A 27872-nucleotide genomic window follows, 5' to 3' on the forward strand; every position below is an offset into this window, starting at 1 on the left:
ATATATATATATATATATATATATATATATATATATATATATATAACTTCATTATCCCCAATAAGCATAATAGTTAAATTATAATATACAATGATTTTGAAATGTATAAACATATATAAAATAAAAAAAACTATAATTATTAAGTATACTGATAGATAATTATCCATATAAATAATAATAATAATCTAATAATAATACATATTTAATACAATTACATAAATTATATATACAAAGCATAGCCTAGTGATTTTAAATAAAAAATAATATAATAAAAACAAATTATACAAATGAAATGCATTAATATTTATAAATAGACCAATAGATAGATAGATGTGTTCTTTGAAGAACATTTTTCTTTTTACTCTATCTCCCCTAATGTCTATTATCTGTAGATAGGTGAGTGTGTTCTTGCACGGGCCGCTGTGTTCGAGGCGCGCGCGTGTTTGTTTGGTTCACTCCTCCACGGCGCAGGATCTGTCCATCGCTTCCGCGGAAGAACCCGTCTCTGCTGTCCCACTAAAGATGGAGCTGTCTGCGGCGGGGGACCGAGTGTTTGCCGCTGAGGCCATCCTAAAGCGCCGCATCCGTAAGGTCAGTGCGTTTATTATGAAGACTCGTTTTATTTCCTTTCGCTGCGGCCTACAAACGCACTAAACTTCAGCCCCGCGGACTGACCGCAGTGCACTCAGCTGCAATAGAGCAGCATGCTTTCCCATGCGATCACAAAACCGCTCGTATTACTCGCAGTTGTGCGTGCGTACGTGTTTATAGGGCGCTAATCTGACAGAGTTGCTCATTTTTTGAGCTCAGCGCATTGTGTACTGTCGCTAGATTGGAGCGGCGCCAGCTGGAGCTGGTGCTGTTAGCGCGTTAGCTTTTTTTTTGTGTCTGCCCGGAGTGCAAATTTTTGACAAAGGCCGGTTCGTCTGACACCCCATCGACACTGCAGGCGTGCGACGCGACGCTACCCCGACTAGAACGCTAGCAGTATATCTTAAACTGAGGAGCTCTTTGCAGTGCGTTACAAGCAGCCAAAGAGCCCTTTTCGCGCGTTTGCGGGATGATAGTTTCGTAAATTTATAATGGAATGTTTGCGTTCTATAGCATATCTGTGGCGTCGCGTCGCGTAGCAACCACTCGTTTTTTGCGTTCGACTCGCTGTTCGTTTTCGTTTTCAGTAAGATTGGCGATTTGTTTTTTTCAGGGACTGTGCGGAACAAAATATTGGTTGTCAAATGACCAGCATCCCCTGATACTAAATACATGAAAGAACTTTTTGTTTATTGTGTTACACTACGCATGCGCGTGTACTTGACCGGGTTCATCGCTGAATGGTTATATTTTAATATTTCAACCCTAAATGGAACAAACGGTGTAAAGAAAGAATAGATACGGACCGGCCTACTTATGATATATTTGCACTGCGTTTTTGATCTCTGAAGCATCATCTGTATAGAAAAACCCGAGTAAACATTCTTAAAGAATATCTATTCACGTGTTATAATAACAGCATATGGTTTCGTAAGCTCAAGAAGGAGAGTAAATAATAACAGAGTGATTTTAATGCAATATTCCGTCAATAAAATATGTCTTCCAGAAATGTAGGGAACTGAATCTGATCTGTCTGTTCCATAGGGACGGATGGAGTACCTAGTGAAATGGAAAGGATGGGCAATAAAGTAAGTGAACAAAAAATTGGATTCATTAGTTATGTTTTGTATATCTAATAAGTCATGGATGTTAAATGTATATTTTGCAGGTACAGCACATGGGAACCTGAGGAGAACATCCTTGATGAACGACTCGTTGCAGCATTTGAACAAAAGTGAGTTGTGTGTTTCATTGTTTTACTCCTGATTAACATACTGAAAGGAAAAGGACAAAATAACGCCTTCGTGATCGTTAAATTCGTTTGTGACAGTTGGTGCTTCTGTTTGAAGTGGTCTCCCTGATTCAGAGCTAGGTCTTTCCTGCATACCCACAGGAAGCATTCACACAGACATCTGCAGCCACATCACATGAATACACAGTCTGAAGTAAAACTTTGTAGTCATGCTTTTGCTCAGAGGATGTTTGAAACTGGCACAAACAGTGCAGACACTGGCATAATCACCAACCCTTTTAAACAACTCATATTTTTACACAGAGAGCGGGAGCAGGAGATGTATGGACCTAAAAAGAGGGGCCCGAAACCTAAAACATTGCTTCTGAAGGTACGTCAGCAACACCAGCTGAGTGAAAATAAATATATTTTGTGGTGTGCAAAGTCGTCTAGGTCATTTCTTTTGGAAATGGGCTTTTAAAATATCACGTTATCCCAAAAAGTAAAATTCTGTCATCATTCCCATTCTGTCGTTCCCAATCCATAGGACTTTTGTTTATCTTCTAAATACAAATTAGGGTGTTTTTAATGAAACATAAGCAATTTCTGTCCCTCCAAGGAAAGTCAACTATAGAGGTCTAAGCAGGAATAGTTTTTCATTTTCCTCTAAAAATAAGTAGCTTCGCCTAAAATCCCACATGCAGAGATCTATGTGGATATTTCAGTTCTGTTTCAGTATGAATCTCTCTCCCTCAGGTGTCGTAGGCTTTTTTTACCAAGTTTGCACACGTGATGCTTCCGACCTTGTCGCGGCGAGGCTCTTTCTGTTGCTGTCATATACTACCCAAAATCAGTGAGCATTTCTTATATAGATATTTATATTTTGCAGTGGTCCCATGAGTCATATTTCTCCCGCTTTTTGCACACACCTCAGAAATTCAAAATATGTTCGGTCCCGTGGGAATGCAGACCTCTAGTCAATGCGGGCACAGGTTTGATGTTCATAAAGAGACTGCACAGATATTCATAGGAATCAAGCAGTTGAATCTAAATCTTATGAAGTGTGCTTTAAACAGATTTAATTTACATATAAACACTGATCGAAGCACATACGCAGAGCACATCAAATATAACAAACGGAAGTTTGAACATTCTCGCTTTACACATGTCGTAGTAGGATGTTGCAAAAGCTCAAACATCATTGCGTGACTTTCAAAAACAAACCTCATTGGTTCTTGCAAAAGCTCAGTCCTTAGGCTTGTTTGAGATGAGCAAAGTCTACACAGAATCGATGCCGGTTAGAAAAGTGGGCAGAGTTACATCCGCCTTAAAAAGCAAGCATTTTCAGTGTCTTGTTCATCATATTTACATTCATATAAAGGTAACAGAACTGAAATAATATTATATTTATCAGCAGCACACAAGTGAGAATAGGAGATATTCTGCTCCACTTGTTACACTTTGAAAGGTCAGAACTGTCCGTCTTGCCTGCACTTTTTTCACTCCTCCCCTCACTGCCGCATGTAGGCGAGAGTAGGCAGCTGCAGCGAAGGGAGTGAAATAAGTGCTGACAAGACGGACAGGAGTGGAACAGATGCCTATGAGATCAAAGGCAGATGTCATGTTATTCTCATTCTTGCCCTGTGCTGCTGATAAACGCCATATAATTTCAGCTCTCTTGCTTTTATATGGGAAAAAAGGATGTGGAACAAGACTATTCAATTCCATATGAGATTTGTATTTATCATTCATTTCTAGTTAAATATTAATTTTTTATTTTTATTAAAATATGACAATAATCACATATCTCACACAGAGATTGCGCTGGTCATAGTGTTTGAAAACAATCATGCATAATTGAAATACATAAATGAAATGAAATCAGATAAAAAAAACTAAAACATTTTAGATGAGAATGCAGCATCATAGTTGTCTTAACCAATTGGTGCAGTTGGTTTTTGGCACACGTCAACATGATATCAAAGCAAGCGGATATAACTCGGATACTTTTCTTTAACCGGCATGCATCTTATGGTGATCACGGGTGATTTTTTTGCAGATTTTGCTCATCTCAAAAGAGCCCATTGATGCATGACTAATAAACCTCATTGGTTCTTGCCTGTCAAGTATGTACGTTTTTGTTTGAATAGACTTAAAAGGACAGAAATATCTTCAATTGTGTTTCTAAGTTGAACAAAGGTTTTATGGGTATTAAACGACAGAATGTAATTTTTTTTTTTTGGTAAACTAAAACTTATATAACTGAATAAGTGAATAATTTTTAAATTCTCCCAATTTTTTAGTCAAGAGCGCAGGTTGCAGAGACTTCCTCACGAGTCCCAGAGTTCAAGCACACTCGTCCCCAGCAGCATTCCAAGCTCCCTCTGCCCTCGGCTGTACCGTCCTATACCCCAACCGCTCCTTCTAACGCTAAACTGCAATCGGGCACCGCTCAACCCAAACTGAAGAAAGATATTCACCGCTGCCATCGCATGGCACGTCGACCCTTGCCCCGCCTAGACCAAACAGTCGGCCCCTCCAATCCTTTTTCTTCCCGTCCGACAGTGAGTCCTTTCTCAGAAACTGTCCGCATTCTCAATCGTAAAGTCAAACCCAGGGAAGTGAAGAAAGGACGGGTCATTCTGAACCTCAAAGTGGTCGACAAGGCTGGGAATGGTGGAGTTGCTAATAGTAGAAGGACGCATGTGCCCTCTGCCCAGCAGTCCCATTTTGGTCGGCAGAAGATTCCTTCCCGAAACAGGGTGATTGGGAAAAACAGGCGATTTGGAGAGGTGTCCTACCGAGGAATCCAGCCCCCTATTAGAAGTTCTGGGTTTCCTGTTTTCGGAAAACTCTTTGATTCTCACTCCCTGAAAAATGCAGAGAATCAGACTCAAAGCGGAGAGAGTCGTAATAACACAACAAACAATCTCTCTTCCTCCCAAAGTTCAAAGCTGGACGCATCCAAAAGTCAGACTCTTGATGGACTGCCTCCATCAAACTCGAGCTCTGAAGTTTCTGACGGCGAACCACCCTCCCCACAACAAACCCAATCCCAGCATTCCTCATTGCCACCCAAAGCCTCCGCAAGCAAGTCCCAAGATCCTGCCCTTCACAAACTCAGCGCCCAACCTGTGGCATCCAAAAACAGCTCGGGTCCTTCTGCTCTTCCATCTTCTCCTATGTTTTCCTCATCATCCTCTGCCTCGTCATCCTCTGAAGACAACGAACACATCTTGGACCTTTCCGTACCTCATGAAATGGACAGGCGATCACGACGACGCCATCCCTTCTCTGGCCGCCATCCGCTAAAGGTCCCAGAGGTGCCCGTGTCCGAGGAACCGTCGGAGGAAGAGGAAGATTTGGACTGGCATCCTGACATGAGCTCCCGGTGTGCCAATGTGGTTGTCACGGACATCACAGCTAACCTTTTCACCGTCACGATCAAGGAGTTCTGTCATCCACCATCCGCTACTCCTCCTCCCTGCTACCCCAAAAATACATCAGCTCAACATGACACAAAACAGCCAAAGCACCACCCCAACAAAACATGAGTGCGGACACCACAGATACTGCATCTTCCTGCCTTCAGAAGGGATTTTAGGAGGTTTGTTAGTAATTTGTTTACAGTTTCTGCTGCCCGGTGCTCATGTGAGTCTTTAAGAGATGTGGGCAAGCTGTCCACTCTACAACACTGTGCCATGACTTTTATTACCATGAAAGAATGTCTCTTGACTCACTGTGTTTAATCTGAACACATGGACCTTTCTAAAGATGTATCTCTCAACAATGGCTTCTTTAAAGATGTGCCAAGCAACTTCCTGTATGGTATTTATTCCATATATATTATATCCTTACTCACTGGTTTGTATGTGTACACTACTGTTCAAAAGTTTGGTGCTGGTAAGGTTTTTGTATAGTTTTTTTTTTTTTTTGCAAGTACAAACAGTATTCTCAAATCTTATTAGATTCTATTTTAACATTTTAAATTTATATATTTCTATGATGGCAGATGTGACTTCAGCAGCTATTACTGCAGTCACATGATCCTTAAGAAATCATTCTAATTTGAGCTCAAGAAATATTCCTTTTTCATATGATTGGTAAAAATGGTTGTGGCGCAATATTTTTTTGTAGAAACTTGAATTTTCATAAAGTTACAGTGTACTTGTATTTCAACAATTTAGTGCATCCTTTTTCTTTAAAAAAATTAAACTATAGTGATTCTAAGCTTTTGAACAGCAGTATAAAATATGAACCAAGTATTATCTGCATCTTCATACTCAGTTCCATACTGGATTCTATTTACTGTGGCATTTTCAGTTATTTCTGTGAGTGAATGTATTATGTATAGCATCAATAGCTTTCAATTGTGCTTGTGCTGTAAACCACAACTGGGGCCTCAATTTAAGAACTCTTTAGTAATGTAAAAGTATATTTTAGGGTCTAAATTTATTTAATTAATAGTAATAGTCAACAGGGCAATTTATTGATGAAATTACCTGCAGTAATTGTTGAATATTCAAAAGGAAATGAACTAAATTGTCATTAGGACAGCAGAATGCAGTTTCTTTGCTTGTAAGAAATATTTATATAAACAAATAGAAAAGGTTGTTGCGCCAAACACTCATCCAAACACTCAGTCCGGTAGACCATAAGATGCATAGATGCAAAAAATGTGAGTGTGGATCTTTTGTGTCTAAGAAATATTTATAGCCATAAAACTTTCTCAGTTCACCCACCAGTTCGTTCTGGAACCTGGTTATTTTTATTTATAGTTAGGCTTCGGCAAATGGCAGGACTCCTAACACAAACACCTCCACCTTTAAGCATTTCCATTTCTTATAGCCAGCACCTTCATAATGAGGCAGAATAACAACATCTGTGGTCAACAGCTCAACCATTTGTGTCAAACTTGTATGTTTTACCAAGTGTTTATAGTGCTGTCCTGCTCACTGTCCCTTTTCGCCAAGGTTTCTGTTAATAGTTAGAAATACTCAGGTGAGAGGAGTAGAGAGAATGAAGAACAGGAGGTTTTGTTGTTGCTAAGCTGAAATGCAGATTTAATGCTCAATGTTGAGGAACCTAAGCCTGCTCCTGTGCTTTTTCTAGATTTCCCCCAATCCATTTATCTGGAATATTACCTGTTATTTAATGACTAGTGTATTTATGGTAAAAAATATATATATATTTATGTTTTCCTTTTTAAAGACAAGTTGGTTCAATTTAAGCTATTTTGCTCTATTGTAGAAGAGACTCGATATTTGTGCTGTAAAAAGCTATGAGGTCAAATGAAGTCCATAAGATCTAGCGCTTTATCTCTCGATTTCAGTTCAAACAGACATGTCGCCTAGTTGTCACTCACAAGTATCATCCTGCTCTCTCTTTATCGACAGGGATATATAAATCTCAGCAGAGAGAGTGTGGAGTCTGCGACTTTGAATCCGGAGAAAGAGTATTTGCTTAGACTTTGCCGAAGAGCCTTCTGGGAAAAGCGAGCTTTTGATCTAATCCTGATGTGGTTGGAACAGTCTCTACCCTCCAGTTAGGCTTTAATGAGAAGTGAAGTTTAAACCCCATGGGCTTGGGTCTTGATGCAAGCCAGTGTCAGGTTTTGAATAAGAAGAGGCACAAGCGAAACACACTAGCCTGATAAAGTGGATGGTGATATCATTGATATGGAAACATTTGCTGTGGCCAAACACAATGCTTAGGGTCATAAAATGAGCTCATAGTGTAGTTCCCCTTATGTTCTCAGTGTGCCTTGTTCTCAATGTCTTACAAGCCTTCTGTATACCTTATTTTGAAGTCAGGACTTGACTGACCTTAAAAACTAATTGCCAGAAGCGCTACACTAGATTACATTAACTTTAATTTATGTGATGTTGCTATTTAAAATTCATTGTGTAGTCTCATTAATGTGTTAATCGTCATGTGCATTTTTGGTCTGATTCAGAGTAGGTTATAACAACTTATGAACTTTTGTTTATTTTTAGTTTCTTATGAAATTCTATTCTTGTCATCAAGATTAAGCTTTCAGTCCTGCTCTCTGCAGCTTACACCAACTTTGTTGGTCCTAAAGCCCTGATATTTTCAGCAAACACTGACTCTTCTGAGCCTTATGGGCTTCCCTTGTAATCCCACTTAACCAGCACTCCAAGACTTGTGCATGGAGAGAGACTGAGAATGAAGATTTCCTCTCAAAATCCCTGTCAGGAGATTGGCTCTGAGTTCAGCGCATCATTCTGTTCATCCCGCTGAATCCCGACTCTTATTATTCCTCCACATCTGCTGACAGTTTAGCTCAAACCTCCACGATGAAGATGTTTTAAGGACACACTCTCTCGTCGACCTGCATAAAATGGATTTTTATTGTAATGGAGTTGTTTGTTCAGCCATATTGTTTGTTTAGCCATATTCTTTTTTTTGTTTGTTTTCTTTAAATGGCAAATTTGAGGGATTGGAAATTCCTCAGCACTTAGAATGCATGTTTTCACGTTTGTGTTATTTAAGAAGATTAAACATCAATGCACTCGTGCCTTTGTTGCAAAGGAAGAGGTTTTGAATATGTAAATACTTTCGAAATGATCAGACATAATTTTTTATTTTGGTGTGATTCATTTGAGTGAAGTTTGAATATGTGGCATTCATTTCTTAGTAAGAGCATGCAGCTCTGGTTTCATGTACGTCAGAATGGGCATGACTTTCCCATTACTTCATATACAAAGCATTGTGTTAAACTTTTTGTTACGTTGCCTTGACAAAGCCAATGAAATATACTATACACATTGTTCAAACTACATCCAGCAGACCCATCACTGTCCTTCAGACTGTTCCTTTCTAATGCCACTTACTTGATTTCACAAGATTATTAAATATCCTATAGCTTTTAATGGGAAGTTTCTAACTGTAGTTCTTACGCTACGTCAACCAAACACCTTATAATAGGTGAATATACTTCTAGTGAACCTTCAAACTTTCAAGCCAACATTCAATCACATCTGTAGTGATAGCCGAAGCTTGTAAAGCACACAGAATACGCGCAGATCATTAATGCCCCACACGTTTGAGAATAATCCCTTAGTTCACTGTGTAACTTCTGATCTGTTCTGTGCAGTTTGACATTGATCTGGCTTCATTTGTGATTATGTGTTTGAGACAGAAAGGGAATATATTTTGAATCTCCATTATTATATGTTCTGAGTTATAAACTCCCATCTCGTTGTGATTGTTTTCGCTGTAATGTTGAACCCTGTGTGAACGTTTGACTTTTTTCACCGTCTTGTTAGCCGGTGATGATTACGTGAATGATTCCTGCTTTCAGTGTCCTTTTGATTCGGTCGTTTTTTGTTGTAAATATGAATTTTTATATAATAACTTCATGCTTGATTTTTATTCTGTACTGGCCATAGCAAAACGATAATTATTTTTCATTGCTTTGCTTATGTATTGTGTACAGATTTGTAATTGACAAAGTGTTGAAAATCATGGCAATTTTTGTACCGTCTTTGAAGTAGAAGTGTAGCTAAGCTCACTGACCCTGTTTTAATAAAGGAATTGCATTTGTGATTTTGATAATTATGAAGTGTTCATTTGTGCACGCCAATACAGGAATACAGGGAATAGATGTACAATTCATACGTCGTCATTTTATTTCATCTATTCAAAATTGTTGTAATGTTTAACATGCAATTTCACTTTCACCGTGTGTAAAAAGAAACATTTAAATTAATGACCTCTCTGGAATATTTCAGTGTTTGTTACTCCACTAGTGTGTTCACACAGCTGTAAGTGTCTGCGTTTTCTCTTGTGAGGAGAAGCAGAGCTGTGTGGCCATTCATTCTCATAGATTGTTTAAAACGGGTTCTGTGAAAAGGAGTGGAGCTGGAAGACTTTAAGTAAGGTAAGCCTCCTCAAAGGATAATTCACAAATTAAAATTCTCTCATCGTTTACATACATCATTTAACTCCTTGTTTAGAGAACTTTCTTTTGAAATAGTTTTTTCATAAATGGAGTGTACATTCATTCGTTGCAATCGACAGGCGAGATGATCAGCGAGGCTGAGTTTTTACCTTCATTGTTTCGTAACGGGCAAAGATATGGATGGAGTTTCCCATTAAAGGTCTGGCCGGTGAAAGAGTAAATATGAGACCTTGACTTCACATCGTAAAAGGAGACCAGACCTTCCTCGTAATCCACAAACACTCCTATCTTCTGGGGCTTCGTTCTCATGGAGAGGACGATCGTGGAGTTTCCAAGAGCCTTGTATACGTCCTCATTCCTCAGCCATATAACCCAGTATCCGTTCTGAGGTGTCAGTGTGATTCTCCCTTTCCTCACGACAGATTCTCTGGCCACTCCAACATTCCAGCCAGTCTTGTTCACCTGCACCTCAAAATAAAACCTCCCTGAGGAGAATCCCTCTTTCCCCAATACAAAGACACAGTGATCAAATCTCTCCGGGGTGTCTGGGACATCGCGCTTAACGTCTCCGTTGCTCACTTGTTTTCCATCATCAGACAGTATGAGGTTAGGATGAGCTGTATCAGGATCCAGAGTCACATCCACTGCGAGAGAGAGAGAATCCGATTTTGATGTATTTAAAGAGTTATTTAAACTTCAACTCGTATTATTTGTAAATGTGAGAGATCTGTGTACCTGCATATAAGCGCATCCTCTTAAGCTCTGTGGAGACAAATGATGATAAAAGAGTGCACCTTGGTATTTAACAATTTTTTTAAGTAATAACGATACCCTTAGATTTTCTCTAGGCTAATTATATTTTGTGACATAAGGCTTGTTACATAAGTTTGATTTCTCTCTTGATTACCTTCATAAAATAAAAAAAGCACTTCTTATATTTGCTCTCTAGTTGCTCTAGAGCACGATGCTAACCAGTCGTAAACTGATTTCCGAAGGTAATGCAGGAACTGATAAAATGACCAAATATAAGCTTTATGATATTGAGTTACCGGTTTGACTGAGTTTCTCATCTAGAGTCTGCTGCAGCTGAGTCAGAGCTGCTCTGATGGTGTTCAGACTCACAGGAGTGCTGGCACGGATATCAGGCAACAGCTTAGTGTTGAGCGCTCTGCACATGGATGAGTAATTCTACAGGAGGAAAAAGAAGACATTTTTCAACATTAAAAACAGATTTGTCAGATTTCCTTTGAGCGCAGAGGACACAGACCTGCATGAAGTGGAGGTGATCTTCCGTGTGTGAGAGCTTCTCCAGCTCAGCGTCTCTCCTCTTGAGCTGGGCGATCTCCTTCCGAAGCTCTTCAACGAGCGCTTCTTCACGTTTCTCTGCTTCTTTCTCCTCCATCTTCTCCAGCAGCTCAGCCTCACATCTCTCAATGGAGCGCATCAGAGCAGCGAAGAACTCAGTGCTGTCCACCTTCACTTTCTCCATGTTTTGCTAAAAAAGATCAACGTACAGATTCGATTTTCATTTGCAATTTAACGCCTTGAATCAAACCATTCTGGGCTGTATATATTAAAAGCCTTTTAATTAGCTGAGTAGAATGGCTCATAGTAAGACACATGAAAAGCTGTTACTTCTTAGTGACTTAGGAGTCCTCTTCACTATTCCTATTGTTTCACAGAGCAATGTTGAGGAGATAGTTTTAGTGCTAAAACACTTTGTGAAATACTCCCTAATCAAAAATCTAGTCGTAGATTTAAAACTGACATGCCCAATACTTTTAAAGTTTTCTTCTCAATCTGCAAATTACAAGCTTCTTTTACCACCAAGATGTTTTGTGAATATGGGCCAGCATAAATAAAAACATAACTCATTTTTAAACTCGCCTTTCTGAGTTGTGCTGAGTGTTTGATGTCTTGAATCTTCTTCATTCTGTCCTGAATCATCTGCTGCACATCTGCTTGTGTCTTCATCACTTGAGTCTATAAACATAAATGGACACATCACTTGTAGATGTTCCATCCTTTGGTTAAAAAAACACGTTTTATTTAAAACAAAAGTAATATTTGATGTAGTTCACACCTTCTTCTCCACACTCTCCTGCTCCAGAGGAACAGTGTTGTGGTTCTTGTGGTCAGTAACAGTACAGATTGGACACACAGGTGTCTGGTCGTCTCTACAGAACAGCTCCAGAGTTTTCTGGTGTTGCTCACATATATAGTCCTCCAGATTTTCGACAGCGTTTACCAGTTTGTGTTTTTTTAATCGTGGGACTCTGTGATGTGGCTCCAGATGAGTCTCACAGTAAGAGCTCTGACACACCAGACAGGACTTCAGGGCTTTCAGCTTTCTATCATCACAGATGTCACAGACAACCTCAGATGTCGTCGCACCAGGCTTTTCTTTAAAGAGCTGCACGACTTGTCTGAGAGCCGTGTTGATCTTGAGGTCTGGTCTTTTGCTGAATTTTTCTTTACAGAGCGGACAGTAGCAGGCCTCACTCTTGTCCCAGCACTGGTTCAGGCAGCTCTTACAGAAGTTGTGTCCACATGGGATGGTGACCGGATTGGTGAACGCATCCAGACACACTGAACACTGAAGCTCCTCGGTTAGTGGACCACTTGAGCATGTCAGAGCTGAAGAAAGACAAATTATTAAAAAAAAAAAAATCGCACACATTTGTGAACACACACAGATATTAACAAATTCATTCCCCTATGTATCCTTTGTTACTGACTTACATGGAAGTAGTTCTGTACTCTTTCTCCAGGTCTCTTTTTCTTTCAGTTGTGTTGGTGGAGATTGTGCCATTGCTCTTTAGGTCTTTTCAGAAAGAAGTAAAAACACATATTTCACAGTATAAATCACAACCATAAAAGTTGCTTCAGAGACATCATGCACATGTATAGAGTTATTAATCTTTTCGTTTAGAAAGTATTTACAGTGATCAAAAACTATAGCGTTTTGGCATTTGTAGCTACTCTGCCAAATTAAAAAAAGACCTATGTTAATTGCTATGTCAAAATGCACATTAAGTAGTTTAATCTCATATAAGCACTGAGAGTATTTATGCAATACTAATACTAACAAAAACACAAAACACATAGCTAGATATCATTCAAGACACGTCCAACAAACACTGCATAATTACAAATCACTGTAGTATTCTTAGATATCTGTTCAATTCATTTATTTCCCATTATCTTATTTTACATATTATAAAGCATATGAAAAAAATAGGTTACATATGCAAACGTTTCATAACATTCTGATACCATTTCGGTAACTATATTTATTGCATCAATTTGAAAGTTCTTCAGCTAGGCCATACTTCAGCTGTCTGCTGACCTGAGAACCTTTTAAGAGAACATTATAAACTGCCCACCTCGTACCTGTTTCAGTGAATATCTCTCAATATCTGTATTTTCAAATGTTTAACTCTTGTCTAACTTTAAGCCTTGTCTAAAGGTCGTTGTGTCCATTACATTCACTTTCATTTAAAGCTCTCGCCTTAAGCTACTCCCATAGTTTTCAAAATAAAAGTCCATGCAAAAAAAAAAAAATTATAATAATAATAATTCAGCAGGTGTTTAGCTCCGTCACTTTGATATGCATGTAGAAGTTATTTGTGGTTGTAATGAATCCGGCTGTTTACCAATCAGATTCAAGCACTGTATAATATTTATTTAAAAATATATATATATATATATTCAACCCAAGCACCGATGTAGTGATTTCCAGAGGGCTCTTATGTTACTGTCCACCAGAGGGCAGCACTAAAACACTTTCAAAGGAACAACAACCCGCTTCCTGAAAAGGAAGAGGTTTTTATTATTATGCCATTAGTAGTGAGGACACTTCATTTGTAAATCGATTATTTAGAAGATTGAGTATAAAGAGAATGCACTGTATCTATGTTAGGCCATCTTTTGTCTGCCTTTTTGTTGTTGCACTACTTTTCAATTCATTTGTACCCAGACAGGTATTATAGAGGCAGGCGGTGACCTTCTTAGCGTTTCTTACGCAGCACAGTCAGTCTTTCTGTTTTAGAGCGACACACTCCATTCTTAGACTGCTGTCCCACTTTAGCTCTTAATGAAATCAGGAATAGCAACCCCTCTCGTCTCCCTCTCTAACCTCTGCTGCACATTTTTACAAAAACAGCAGCTGGCAACCACAAGCTCCCCTGAACGTAGTGAATCAAATCCAGGCCCACAAGGCTGTATTTGTGGTCAATAAATCTCAATAACAGAGGTGTAATCACTCGATTTACTAGGGATTGACAGAGAAGGTTTGTGGATGATCGTGATGTTTTAAGCGACAGAGTCAGGGAACATGCCGGAGGATGCTAACTTTCTAGAAGAGAATTACGGTGGCAGTGAGAGGAGAGGGTGACTAGATCGTCTTTTCTGATTATGTAACAGCAATAACAGAATGAATTCATATGCGTTTAAAACATTTCCTATTCACTTTGATCCAATCAAACGTCTCTGGACCCATTGGATGTGACTTCATTATGCAATGGCACCAACACAATGCTATTTTAATCAAGGAGATTTTGAAATAAAAAAAGCCTTTTTCTTCCCAGACGGATAAAAGTATATGACAGGCTGTCTTCCACCATCACTGAATCCAAACTATCTCTAATAGTGTTCGGGAGCTGGGCAAAAACAGCTGAAATGGAGCCACCGTCCACAATTTCTTATTTAAAGTTTGAAATAACATAAAGCTTCCAGAAAGACAGAAATCCTCACATTAAACATGATCGCTGGGGATTATTTGATATAAATCTGTGTTAATCTTCTGCTGTCGGCTGGGTCCCTTACGCACGATTTTTCTCATCCTCCTCACGCGTGGTGTGTGTGTGTGTGGAGGTGGATTACACATAAAAGGGTGACCCCGTAGACTTGCTGCATGTGAAACGATGAGGTCATGCTTATCCAGGACACTAATCTTCCCGTGCTCCGGTGATTTCACGCTTCACCGGGGACAGTGTGGGATCCGGGGGATTCCAAGGTTCACTTACTTGCTGGGATGCTCATTAATGAGGACAGGAGGGTGTGCAAATATGTTGCCACAGCTTGTTTTTATTACCATCCCCCCAAACAAAAAAAAAAAAAAAAAAAAATATATATATATATATATATATATATATATATATATATATATATATATATATATATATATAGATATATATAGATATATAATAAATAAAATATATATATATATATATATATATATATATATATATATTTTTATATATATATGTGTGTATATATATATATATATATATAATAAATAAAATAATATATATATATATATATATATATATATATATATATATATATATATAATTAATTTTTATATATATATGTGTGTGTGTGTATATATATATATTTTATTATTTTTATTTTTTTTTTATTTTTTTTATATGTATATATGTGTGTGTGTGTGTGTGTGTGTGTGTGTGTATATAATTTATTGTGAGATTTAAACTTATAATTGTGAGATGTTTTTTTCTTCTGAATTCTGAGTTTATTTCACACATCAGTTTCTGCCACAAAAGAAAAAATTAAAATGTTACTCATTATTCTTACTGCAATTTCAAGTTTGTATCTGAGCTTGTCGTGCAAATATGATTTGTTCCCGGAGCTGTGAGGAAAAAAAGAAAGAACTGGGAGAAAATAATGATCTTTTTCATTTTCTTTTCTTATTTATCAAATCTTTTTTTTATCTGGTGGCTTCCACAAACCAGTTAAAGATTCCATTGGAAGTCTGTTTTGATGATAACACACCTACGTGCGCTATCTCTTTTTGGTTTTTACAAACTATATTTTCAGAAACGTTGCGATGTATTTTGAAAATCTGATATGTGCAATGTAGACTATTTAAAATACAACAGCACTGATGTCACCATAAGTTATGCATACTAAATGAACTTTTTCATTAGTATTCGTATCACACACACACACACACACACACACACACATATATATATATATATATATATATATATATATATATATATATATATATATATATATATATATATATATCCTATATATATTCATTCAATCAATCATTTATTTACCCTCAACTATTTGATTACCAACATTCTTCTTCAAAATATCAGCTTTTTTGGTCAATAGAAGAAAGAAACACATATTTATTTGGAACAAGGTTGAATAGCCTAAATGATGGGAAAAAAAACAAATCTAAATCCTACAAAAAAAATCAAATCAGTTTTAGATCATAAAATCAATTTTCCCATTCTCCCTGCATGGATGAGAGATACGGTTAGACAGACTCAGCCCCCTGTCTTTCATCCTGCATACTCGCTTTCCTAAGCACTCCAGGGTTTTTTTTTCAGACTCGGGCTATATGAAATCTGTGTAGCTCACATTGGTCTGACATGAGGAGGGTGCTGTCTCCACCTCCCTCTCAAACGCAGCCCACCCCCGACGTGTAGCCGAGCCCCCACCTCTTGTTGTCCCTACGGTAACACCGAGATGGAGACATAGAGACGCGTCCTGCTCGTGGACAGGCACATCGCGGAGCAAGCGATTTAAAAGCGCCGAACAATCAACCGATGAACTTAATTCACTCTTGAATTAACCGTCTCCCCTTTATCTTTTGTTTCTCATCGTCGCTGATTTTTTTTAACCGCCACCCTGAAGTTCATCGTTGTCATTTTGGCCGCCGGGATGGTGGCGTTTATCGGAGCGGTTATATGCATCATCGCCGCGGTTCACAGCGGATCTCCGCCGGCGTCCGCGACCGCAGCGCAGCCCCTGGCTGACAACCATTCACTCTCACCGGACGCCACCGGGAAGACGTTCTCCACCGGCTCCGTGGCCCGAGCAGGACCGCTGGACGCTCTTCACGGGACCGACGCGACCAGCAGGGAACGAGGGGGACCGGAGGCGCCGACCTTCTACGGATTAACGGGACTGGGCACCGGAGGCAGCGAGCAGCAGGTCACCTACAGCAGACTCATCTGCACCCCTGTCCCCGCCGGTGAGTGCAACCCAAAAAACTTTCAGCAACAAGCGGACGACCCGTCGTTGTACGCGGGAGAGGACTGGGGGTACCTGCGCACCACCGCCGAGGAGCTCCGGCAGACCGTCCTGCAGCAGAAGGACGAGATCCTCACGGATCAGAGAACCATACGGGAGCTGACGGGAAAGCTGTCGGAATGCGAGAGCGGCTTGAAGGGACGCAGGGTCCCGGAGCGGAGCGCGGCGCTCGGGGACGCGCGGAAAGAGAATAAGGAGCAACTCATGATGCGGGACGATGCGGGGTCCTCGATGCGGAGCGCTCACGCGATGGACGAGCTGGTGCATGCCATAACTCAAATGAAAGACCGCATCGAGAAACTGGAGGTAAGGAAGGCGCGAGACCTTGAGATGGTTTAACAAGGTGGTCGGGAATATGTGGGACACAACAGCAGTTTTATGGGTCGATTACGAATAAGCATGGCTGAGATGGTCAGATTGGGAAATGTATCCAAAAGGTTGCATTGCATTGATTTTGGTTTCACATTATTATATATATATATATATATATATATATATATATATATATATATATATATATATATATATATATATATATATATACACACACATTCATTTTAAGGTAAAATATTTGTGATATGAATTTAAAGTAATTATAAATAAGATTTCCTACAGTTGCTGTATTTGTTCTTATTCGTACCTTTTTACAAAATGTTAAAATATGTAAAAATATAAATGTCACATGACAACAAAATGGCTCCCTTTGTTACGTCACACTGGCCTTTAGACGGATAAAAGTTGTTTTTCATAAGTTGTGTATATATATATATATATATATATATATATATATATATATATATATATATATATATATATATATATATATATATATATTACATACAAAATTATTACTTATTTATTTAATACACTTTTTTAAAGAACAAAATTTAATGATACTTTTTCTCGTTCAGTTGTTTTAATTTATTTTTTTATTTATCTTTATTAAAAGGAAAAAAACAATGCTTATTTAAAGGCACTTTGAATAATTTAAACGAGCGCGCGGCACTGACCTGTTTATAACACAAAGCTGGCGCTAGATGTCAGATAGCCTGCTGTCTGACCTGTTGATGCACGCGACGAGTGTCATGTTAGGACCCTTCTACCTGCTGTCGGTGTACGTGCTGCAGTGTGCTCGTAAACTTCATCTCTCGTGTGAGTGCATCGCTTGCGTTTCAGCTCACGTACGAGCGCGCGCCTCCGCCGTGATTTATCGCCGTGCGCTAGATGCGCCTCCCTGATTGGGTTTCCATGGAAATACGGGCTCCGTGCTCAGTTTTTATGGTTTATGAGGCGATAGAAGAAACAGATTACACCTCCATCATCAAGAGCATCTGATTAACCCCCGTCTAACCCAAATCAAGCGGTCTAATGTAGTTGAATCTTGACGTAGTAGCCTACTAGAAGGCTGAAGTCGTAAATGGCCCATATTTTACATGGAAAGGAAATGAAACGGTAAACCCTAGTCATAATTCAGAGTGAAACCTTCAATAGCCTATTTTTGGTGTTCTCCAATCAGTGGCTAGCCTTCAGCATGTGTGACAGCAGGGGAGAGATGAGAAACATGACACTCCACTGAAAGCATATTATGGACTCCTGCAGCTGTGAATGACAGCTCTGCAAGCTGGCTGCTTACCCCACAACAGAATAGAAGAGAATAGAATTTGTTATTGCATGCAACCGGGGGAAGTATGCTACTTTGTTGTGATTCTGTTTCACTGTAATTGGCCTATACTTAAAGGGATGGTTTACCCGAAAATGCAAATTCTGCTACCCACCAAATATGTTTGAGTTTCTTCGCCATTGTGAAACCCAACATCGCTGGTGCCCGTCGACTTCCACATTAATGAACATAAAAAAGTCAATGGGGACAAGAAACGCTGTATTTTTTAAAGCTTCTTCTTTAGAGTTTAGCAGACCGAAAAAACAATACAGTCTGAGGGTATGTAAGTAACGACAGAGTTTGCTTTTAGAATGAACTCTAACGTTCAGTTTTCATGAAATATATATATATATATATATATATATATATATATAAATATATATATATATATATATATATATTGTTTGGTTCTTATGCCACCGTGCACAGGACAAGAAGCTGAAAATAGTGACTTTACATCACTGTCTTGTTTACAGTCTGAAATGGCCCCATCGGCGTTCAATCACACAGACACGGGCTCACAGAAAGCAGTCGCCGCTCGTACGCCGGCGGTGGCAGCGCAGAGACGAGTGGAGGATCTGGAAGGAGAGCTGAAGAGAAAGATAAAACTGCTGGAGGAGGAGAGGAAAGCGCTGCGGAAAGAGACCCAGAAACATCAGGAGCATATCGACTACGGACTGGACACTGTACACCAGAGGATAAGCAGCTTGGAGAAAGGTGAGGCAGAGGTCAGATTTACTGCCGGAGGAAATATTGATTAAAAACACCTATTTTATCAAGAGCTTTTTAAAGGGATAGAGCGACCAAAAATGACAACTCAAGTTTTGCTATAACTGTATTATTTTCTTTTTCTTCTGTAGAATATAAAAGAAGATATTTTGAGCGTTGCGTTTTTTTTTCTTCTTTTTTTCAGCATTTTTTTTTTTTTTTACATTTTCTTCTGGGAACAGTAAGATAATACAAAAAGGAAACGATGTAAATTGGAACCCACCGCAGCCTACCCCACCTCTGGTAGACTTTAAATAAACAAATAATAGATGTTGCATTTTTAAAACTTTAAAAGATAAATAACACAACATTAAATTTACCTTTGGATGCATGTATACGAGAAGTTAAGAGTTCCATCCATAATGTCCAACAAATACACAGTCCAGGTCCATCTGTCCATTGTTTTATTTATTTGTGGTCTATGCAATAGGAGTCAGTGGGCTCCATTTTAGTTTGGTTCCTAGCATTCTCCCAAATGCATATAATAGTATAAATACATAAAATAACACATAATAATGTTTTGAAACAACATGAGAGTATAAGTAAACGAGGGGAGGATTTTCATTATGTAGATGGACAAAAGAATGCATAATATAAATGAATTATAATAACTCCGAATTTGAAACAAGTTAAGCTCTATGCCTTAAAAGCGGCTTATACTTTTGTTGTTCTGTAAATGTTTATCATATGAGCTGCTGTCAAATCATTCTTTCAGAAGTGGTACTAGAAGATACATTTTTCACTGTAAACCCTGAGGAAATGCTTTGGTCACGTATTTGTTTAGTTTTACAATCAAAATGATTTCTGTGGTATTCAAAAGCAGGCCGGGGATGCATTCATTAGAGCTTTTACTGAACCTGGAACATGCTTTTTTACATTCTTATCCAGTCTTGTCTGTGCTTACATTTCATTTCTCTTTTTCTTCATTCTCTCCCTGTTTCCCCTTCCTTCTGTTTCTCACGTTATTCTCTCAGGTCTCTCCGAGAACAAGTTTCCAGAAGGTTACAGGCTCTCATTCCCCGTACGCAGCACTTCCATGTACGCCACTGTAAAGCAGGAAATCCCAGCCCTCCACGCTCTGACGGTCTGCATGTGGATCAAACCTGCAAAGAGCGTCTTGGGAACGGTAGTCTCTTACGCTGTCTCTGACCAGAGCCACGAGTTTGTGCTTCAGCAGTTGGTTCATGGACCCATTGAGCTCATCGTTAATAATGAGGTAGAGCATCACAGAAACAAATTTGACAATCATGCGAAGACATGAATGACGCTGATTCTTCTTAGCAATATTTTTAATGAATACTTTTTTCAGTTTCATGTAATAACCTTCAATCATTTTAATGTTTTATTTTACAATTACAAAATTCTGCTGTGTATCTTAATTGTTAAGTCTTAGTTGGGGAATCGGTCGCTGTTACTCATTGTTAATGTTTTTTAATGAAGTGGCTCATACTTTCTTTAAGAATTTGACAACACTGGTTGATTTTAGAGCATTTAAAAAAGCAGCATGGTCTCATAAAAAGCGTTTTTTTGTGCAACACTGTTTTTACGTGCATTTCTGTACATTTCGCTGCAGTTTCAAAGAGAAATGTCCACTGAGTGTGGCTGAAACACAGGTTCAATACATGAACCCTGGCACGTTTTTATTGCGTTGATATAGGTACATATTGCTGTGATTTTATTATTTTGCTTCATGAAAACCCTTAGATATGAAGCTGGATATGTGTGATGATAACGTTTAAAAGCATCCGTTTTCGAATATCCCAGCATATTAATATTGTTTTGAAGTCGTGACATGATATTCTTCAATTAATTGTATGGACATTTTGCTTTATTAATCGAAAAAGAATGGACAAACGTTTCAAAGTGTACATTTCTCTTGGAAACTGTAGTGATATGTACTTATTGGTACGTATTTTTGTGTCTCACTAAAAAGTGCACCAAGTTGTGTTTATGCCGTGAGACCAGGTAGTTAAAAAGAATTGCCTCATTAGAGGCTTTTTTTTTGAGCTGGACTGCATTGTTTGTGCTGTTTGTTTGTTTTTGCACTTAAAAGAATGGGCTCATAAGAGTCATTCACTAAAGAATACATTACTACCTTCAAACTACGTTTGTTTGTGACACTGTTCAATCTGTAGTACTAATTACGGTATTTATAGAAAAAAATGGTAAAGCAGCACATTGGAGTTAAACTCATAGTACTGAGCTTAAAGGCCCAGGAATAATAAGCATCCACACCTCCAAACTGTAATGTAAACGCTACCATTAAGTTGAATGTTGCTTAAAATTTAAGCACTGTAAAATTAGGTGTATTCTGATTGGCTGTCAATTTCAATTAATTCAAAAATTATTCTCTGTGGTGTTGACTTTCCTATTCTCATGTAATTAGAATGATTAATGAACTTGCATAGATATTACAGTTATAGTGTGAACAGCCTTTCAAAGGAAAAGCGAATTCATAGGATACAGTCGAGATTTTTAAGGCACCGTTTTTATCGAAAGATGAACAGATGCTCAGTTTGACCTCTGACTGCGATTTAACTGCTTTGCTCATGTTCAAGTTGTAATAGTGGACAGTCAGATAATCTGCCAGGCTTTCTTTCCAAAGTGCTCTCGATCAGAATTGGGTAGTAATTTGAATAGTTTTTGATCCTCCGTCCTGTAGGTGGCGCCGATACCTCTGAACTTAACAGTGGGCAGATGGCAGCATGTGTGTGTGAGCTGGAACCGGAGAGCCGGAGCGTGGCATGCCTACTTAGGGGGCAAACTAAAGCTCGAAGGAAATGACCTGGCAACCCGTCACAGCATCCGACCGGGAGGAACTCTCATACTTGGCCAAGAGCAGGTACGTCAGATTTTGGCCGTTGTAACAGGTTGCCAGACGGTGGTAGGTCAAGATGAACAGCATTTGGCATTCACACAGCATGTAAAAGTCACCATCAACACAAAACACAAATCCGAAACACACCCTTTTGTTTATCCTTTCCCTGCCTTTTCATCCCTCCAGCATACTTATCCTTTCATTAGACCCTGTAGAGCTTAAAGTTAGTCTCTGGTACATGTTGTTGTATGTAGTCTGGGGTTGTGTTTTTAAGATGTGGTCTGACTACGATAAACAAAATTAAAAGGAAAACCGCGTTTCCAGAGATGTTTCATTTTGTATATCACTGGCTGAATATCACTCACATTTTAGGACAAATGCTGCATCGCGTTTTATTGTCTCATATGGTGTGTTTTTGTTTAAAAGCAATAGTGCAATTAAATTTTTCCCAAAATTAAAGTGTTTTAAAGTAAGGCTTCTGAGAAAGTCAATATATGGATGTACAGTGATAAAGTTCTAACTACAAGGTCGTAAGTTCTTGCTTGCTGTTACGTTGTCTTTAAAATAGTATTTAAATATATTTTATGCATAAAAGCCTACACTATAAACATCTATGTATTTATTGTATCTGAGGGCAGAGTTGTAGCACATCATATTTTAATTTGGATAATCTGCACTGTAATAAATATGTGAAAATAAATATAAATAAATGGGATGAAAAAAACAAGTAGAGTTTTATTAATGTAATCTGCCTATTGAATTTAATGAATAATTTCAATGAATAAGATGAATAACAATTTTAACATTGTTTTATTAAACATGTAATGTGTAAAAATGTAGTAATATATAATTTGCTGCACAATCTAAATACTACACTGGCATTATAATTATTCGTAAACGTCACAAACAATTTCAAAGAGCTGCAATAATTGAATTAAACTTTCCTGTCTCCTGCAGAGCTCAATGGGCGGTCTTCGCTTCCAAGCGTCCCGGGCTGTGGTGGGAGAGCTGTCTGAGTTCAACATGTGGGACCGGCCTCTTTCACACATGGAGCTCTCTGCTCTTGCCCGCTGCAGCACGGGCATGCTGGGTAACGTAGTCCCATGGACCAGCCGCGAGGTGGAGGTTTTCGGAGGCGTCACCAAACAACCAGCCGATCATTGTGAGCATCGCAACAGCGCCAGACAGTGATGGGCTCCTGTTGAGGGCCAGAGAGTCAAAGGCAGGGTGTTCAGAGATAGCACAGATTGATCAGAGGGCAAAACCACAACATGGTCATGTTGATTTCTTTAAGGCAGAGTTTTTGGTTAGTGGTGTTTCCTGACATGCCTAACTATCATTCGTGTTCAGGCTTAGTGATTTGAACAAAGCACTAACCCCAAGTGTTAAATAACGCATAACTCGTCCCACACCGCTTGTGCTACAAACAAGAATGATACCTCAAATCAAGTGGCTTGTTGAGGAGAACTGTGCTCTTATTTTTAGAAGCAATCAAACCTGTGGTTTTCTCTTGGCTGATGATAATATTCTAGACTTAAAAAATTAAAAAGTTTATCTGCTTACCCCGAGGTCATCCAAGGTGCTAGCTGACTTTTTTCTTTAGTAGAACAGTAGAAGATTTTTCACCAAATTAAACTCTACGGCTCGTGACACATTGAGGTGTTAAGACATGAAATTATCTATTCCTCGATATCATTTTTTACTTTATATTTCACCATGTCTGACACAAATAAAAAATTGTCGTCATTTTCTCACCCTCATATTGTTCCAAACCTAAATGTTTCTGTTGAACACAATAGAAGATATTTCGAAAAATGTGTGTGACCAAACAGTTGTTTTTATTTTTTTCATAATATGGAGGTCAGCGGCTACCAGCAATTCTTTAAAATATCATCTTTTGTGTTCAACAGAAGAAAGAAACCCATACAGGTTTGGAACAAATAATGAAATTGTGGAGGGAACTGTTGCGATCAAGTTTACCATTGTTTTTTTTTGTTTGTTTGTTTGTTTTGCAAGATTTGCAGATTTCACAACGGGTTCAAATCGGTCGCGTGGATTCGTTGCGTTGGCCAAGAGAAAGCTGATAGGTTTGTAATTGTATGAGGTGGTCTTCATGCTATTTACAGTGGATCTTTTTTGCCAAGAATAAGTTTACCAATATTAATGTGACCACACCTTCACTTAGACAAGCCACATCTAGGGACCACAATATCATATCCAGTTTCACAGGCTCCTTTTTCTACTCGTAACGTACTAAAATAATTCAGAACATCTTTGCAATCTTAAAGCGATGCACTGACAGCGAACCACGACACTTTTGCATCATAGGGGCGAGTTTTTTGCGTGGGAAAGTATCTCTCTGTTTACATTATTTACACCTTATTTACTAGTCATACCTTGTTGAACATCTGAGTGGCAAACATCGGTGTGAACATTTGATGTGGGATCTTCAGGCTCAGTGCCTGATAAAAGGATTTATTTTTTCCCCACGGTTCAAAGCAAATATTTGCATACCCATTCAGATGTGTTGTTATTTATATAGTGTATTTGATTGAAATTAGTTCAGAAAAAACACACTCGCACAGCTCAAGTTGTTTGCTTTTAGTCTGCCGTTTTCACATACTTTTTTTTTTTTGTATGTTTGATCTCTTCAAGTTTTTTTTTTTTAGATGTTTTTGAATCACACTGTTTCTATGGTGATCACTCCAGCAGACTGAATCCTATTGGTCAGAGCAGTCCTGGTTGAATTCCTCTCCATTAAAATCCCTTTAACACCATCAGAATCGCATTGAATCAGAACGAACAGACCGAAAAGGGAGCAGTCGAAGAAGGCGTTTGGCCGGATGAATACTTTAGCAATATTTCATAGAATAACTACGTTAACCTTTAAAGCCATGGTTTTGAAACCCTTTACAATGTGGCACCTACAGTATCATGCTTTCTGAGAACGGTTTTCAGTGTTAAACTGCAATTCTCTACATACAAACAAATATCTTCTCATGCTGGGAAATTAGCATGTACAGCCTATATAGATTTATACGAAAATCTATTCAACAAAATAATACTTGTAAAAGCAAAAAGCGGCAAACATTCCATATGATGAATGTATAATACTCTCCACTATATGTACGTTCCACCATCTATCTATCTCTCTTCATAACTGTGACTGTAAAGACATCTGGGAGCTTATGTAAATTACGCCGCACATATGATATGCTTTATGTGGATTTTACTCAATGTATTATTTATATGTAAAATGCAGCAGGCTGGAAAAAGCCTGCTTTGTGGCCTTGTCAAACACAAGAATGTTTTTTCAAATGCATAACCATTATATATATATAATATATATATATATATATATATATATATATATATATATATATATATATATATATATATATATATATATACACACACACACACACACACACACACACACACACACACACACTGATAGACAGAACTGAGATTATTTTGGATGTGGTTATGTGTGCAAACAGTTGTTTTACAAGCATGTGTTTTGAGATTCCATGGCCATTTGATTGGACGGCACAATATAATCATAATGGTTGGGAATTGTGTTTCAGCACTAAATATCTCTTCTTTTGGATGTATAGTGTATTTGATGTTGTTAGTGCAATGCCTGTTTGTTTGCATTCAGTGGTCATTTTGTGATGTTCAATTCTCTAAATGTACATGAAAAAGCTTTATAAGAGCGGTTTACAAATGATTGTTACCTTTTCCGGGAATATATTTGTTACGAAGAACGAAGAAATACCTTGGAAGTTGGATATAAAGTTCTCTCTTTTTGCCTGAATGTTTTTCTACACGGAGGATTTGCTCATTTACATTTTTTTAAATCTTCTTCTTCTTCTGTCCTGTAATGTTCATTTCTTGCATTCTGTCTTTGTCTGTGTTGAAATGGAGATCAAACGTGTTGAAATCTAAGATGAAAATGAGAATTAAAATATATAGCACAACGAACACCAGAGCTCTTTTGTTTCTCTCTCTCTCTCTCTCTCTAGGTGTTGATTTTGTTCCATTTGTGTTTTACTGAAGCAGGAGATGAAATCCAAGATGTGAAAGAATGTAAAATGTTTCTCAAGAGGCTGTTAACTTTTTCCGTCTATTAGCTCCTTTCATCCTTGTACACATCAGCTGAATGTAGTATGTGTATTTTAGGTAACAGATTTCGGGCACGAAACAGATTTTGTGCAATTTGTTCAAATAGGCATTGATCAAATAACTATTTAAAATGCGACTCCATTCTGGAGAACATTTTCTGACCGCAGCTTGGTCATTTTAAAAAAAGAGCATGTTTAGTTGCTGAAAAACAGCACAGTTGCTCTCGGACCGAATAATATTTTTCTATGCATGTCTTAATTTAGCATCACCCACCTGTGTTTGCTATATTTAACCGTTTCTAATGTCTTTATCGGTTGTCGTAGTGTATCCTGTAGGAGAGGATTAGGCAGAGAGTACTGTCTTCCATCATCTGTGCCTCAGCCAGCAAATTCACCTGACCCAGCTCTCTGAGTATGTGTGCATCTGTCTCTGTCTGCTTTTTATTTTTCGCTGTCTCAGAGTTTAAAAACAATCCCAGCATGCTTTAGCTAAATCCATCTCTGAGACGCACAGGCCAATAAGTCTGGATGCGTTTTTTGAAAGGAGGTCTCGAGGTTTTGCATAATACACACATTGTGAAAATGTGTCTAATCGCAGAGTTGATGTGTCCCCATTGACTTCCATAGTAATTATTCTTGCAGTCACTCAGTGGAGTCTATCAGCTGTTTGGTTATCCGTATCCTTCAAAATATCTTTTAACAGAACGGAAGAAGGAAATTGGGAGTAGTAAATTAGCAGTCAAAAAAAAAAGTCATTTTGTGGTCAAACTATCCCATAACGCCTTTAGAGAACAATTAAAATGCTTTTTCTATATAAAAAAAAGATATATAAGAAAGCATGTTCGTGCAGAGTACCATCCTGAGAAACTCTGTTTGCTACTTTGAGGTTTATACAGCTATAAAAGTGGCAACAAAGTATTTGAAGGTGCGGAAAAAAAGCACAGCAAGCTCCCGAACAACAGACAAACCAACATCCCCTGTGGAGAAGAGAATGATGCTTGGGAAAGATGTGTAGGAGGTCTTTTAACCTCTAGTCTCTATTATGAAATGCTGTTATCTGTGTTGGCTGTGTGGGTGCTGATGGCAGCCCGCTCAATAACATCTGCACGTGGACCAACAAACAAAACAAAGCAAAGGAATCAAAGAAGCGTGAGCCATTTAAAAACTATCAGGACTTTGGTTGAATTTGTTATATTCCAGATCACATTAACTTCGCAATGAGCTTTTTATATGCTTTGTCCCAGAATGAGACACACACTCTCATACTGAGGTAGGTGGCCCACATTGCCTAGTAGTTTCCTTAATCTCCAAAATGTAATAATTTCCACCGGGATTACCTTTCTGCCCTCTTTCTCCGACCGTTCACGAGGGAAACGAAAGGCTTTAATGCCATTATAATCTAAACCAGAGGTTTACGGGCAGATTGGTATGGTGCCCCAAATCACCGACCTAATTTTAACACAAAACACACTTTCAGGTCTTTTTTTTAATACTGTTACTAAAATACATGTATTATATATATATATATATATATATATATATATATATATATATATATATATATATATATATATATATATATATATATATATATATATATATATATATATATATACACAAATAAAAGAAACTAATAATATAATAAAATAAACTAATATCACGCTATTGTGTCAAAGGAT

The 27872-nt window shown here is 38.2% G+C and overlaps 3 protein-coding genes across 5 annotated transcripts; 2 read left to right on the forward strand and 1 right to left on the reverse strand.

The window, feature by feature from the left end:
* Positions 1-403: 403 nt before the first annotated feature.
* Positions 404-9400, forward strand: LOC122341903 (chromobox protein homolog 6-like). 2 transcript variants are annotated; one of them, XM_043235595.1, is made up of 5 exons: positions 404-591; positions 1636-1679; positions 1760-1825; positions 2147-2213; positions 4126-9400. In XM_043235595.1, exons 1-5 carry the CDS (start codon positions 523-525, stop codon positions 5374-5376), a joined length of 1497 nt encoding a protein of 498 aa, XP_043091530.1. In that variant the 5' UTR covers positions 404-522; the 3' UTR covers positions 5377-9400. The 2 variants fall into 2 exon arrangements, with proteins under 2 accessions (XP_043091530.1, XP_043091531.1); XM_043235596.1 differs by lacking the exon at positions 404-591 and adding an exon at positions 631-1466.
* Positions 9401-9451: 51 nt separating this feature from the next.
* Positions 9452-13273, reverse strand: LOC122341900 (E3 ubiquitin-protein ligase TRIM39-like). Of its 2 annotated transcripts, none has more exons than XM_043235587.1 (8): positions 13140-13273; positions 12489-12570; positions 11830-12383; positions 11634-11729; positions 11014-11241; positions 10796-10934; positions 10482-10508; positions 9452-10390 (listed from the first exon to the last, which is right to left on the reverse strand). In XM_043235587.1, exons 2-8 carry the CDS (start codon positions 12556-12558, stop codon positions 9846-9848), a joined length of 1659 nt encoding a protein of 552 aa, XP_043091522.1. In that variant the 5' UTR covers positions 12559-12570; positions 13140-13273; the 3' UTR covers positions 9452-9845. The 2 variants fall into 2 exon arrangements, with proteins under 2 accessions (XP_043091522.1, XP_043091523.1); XM_043235588.1 differs by having other exon boundaries at positions 13133-13266.
* Positions 13274-16164: 2891 nt separating this feature from the next.
* On the forward strand, positions 16165-26053 carry LOC122341901 (neuronal pentraxin-2-like). The gene is made up of 5 exons (XM_043235589.1): positions 16165-17129; positions 18960-19200; positions 20226-20467; positions 21914-22093; positions 23027-26053. Exons 1-5 carry the CDS (start codon positions 16452-16454, stop codon positions 23258-23260), a joined length of 1575 nt encoding a protein of 524 aa, XP_043091524.1. The 5' UTR covers positions 16165-16451; the 3' UTR covers positions 23261-26053.
* The last annotated feature ends 1819 nt before the right edge of the window (positions 26054-27872 follow it).

This window comes from Puntigrus tetrazona, chromosome 3 (genome assembly GCF_018831695.1).
Source record: "Puntigrus tetrazona isolate hp1 chromosome 3, ASM1883169v1, whole genome shotgun sequence".
Lineage (NCBI taxonomy): Eukaryota > Metazoa > Chordata > Actinopteri > Cypriniformes > Cyprinidae > Puntigrus > Puntigrus tetrazona.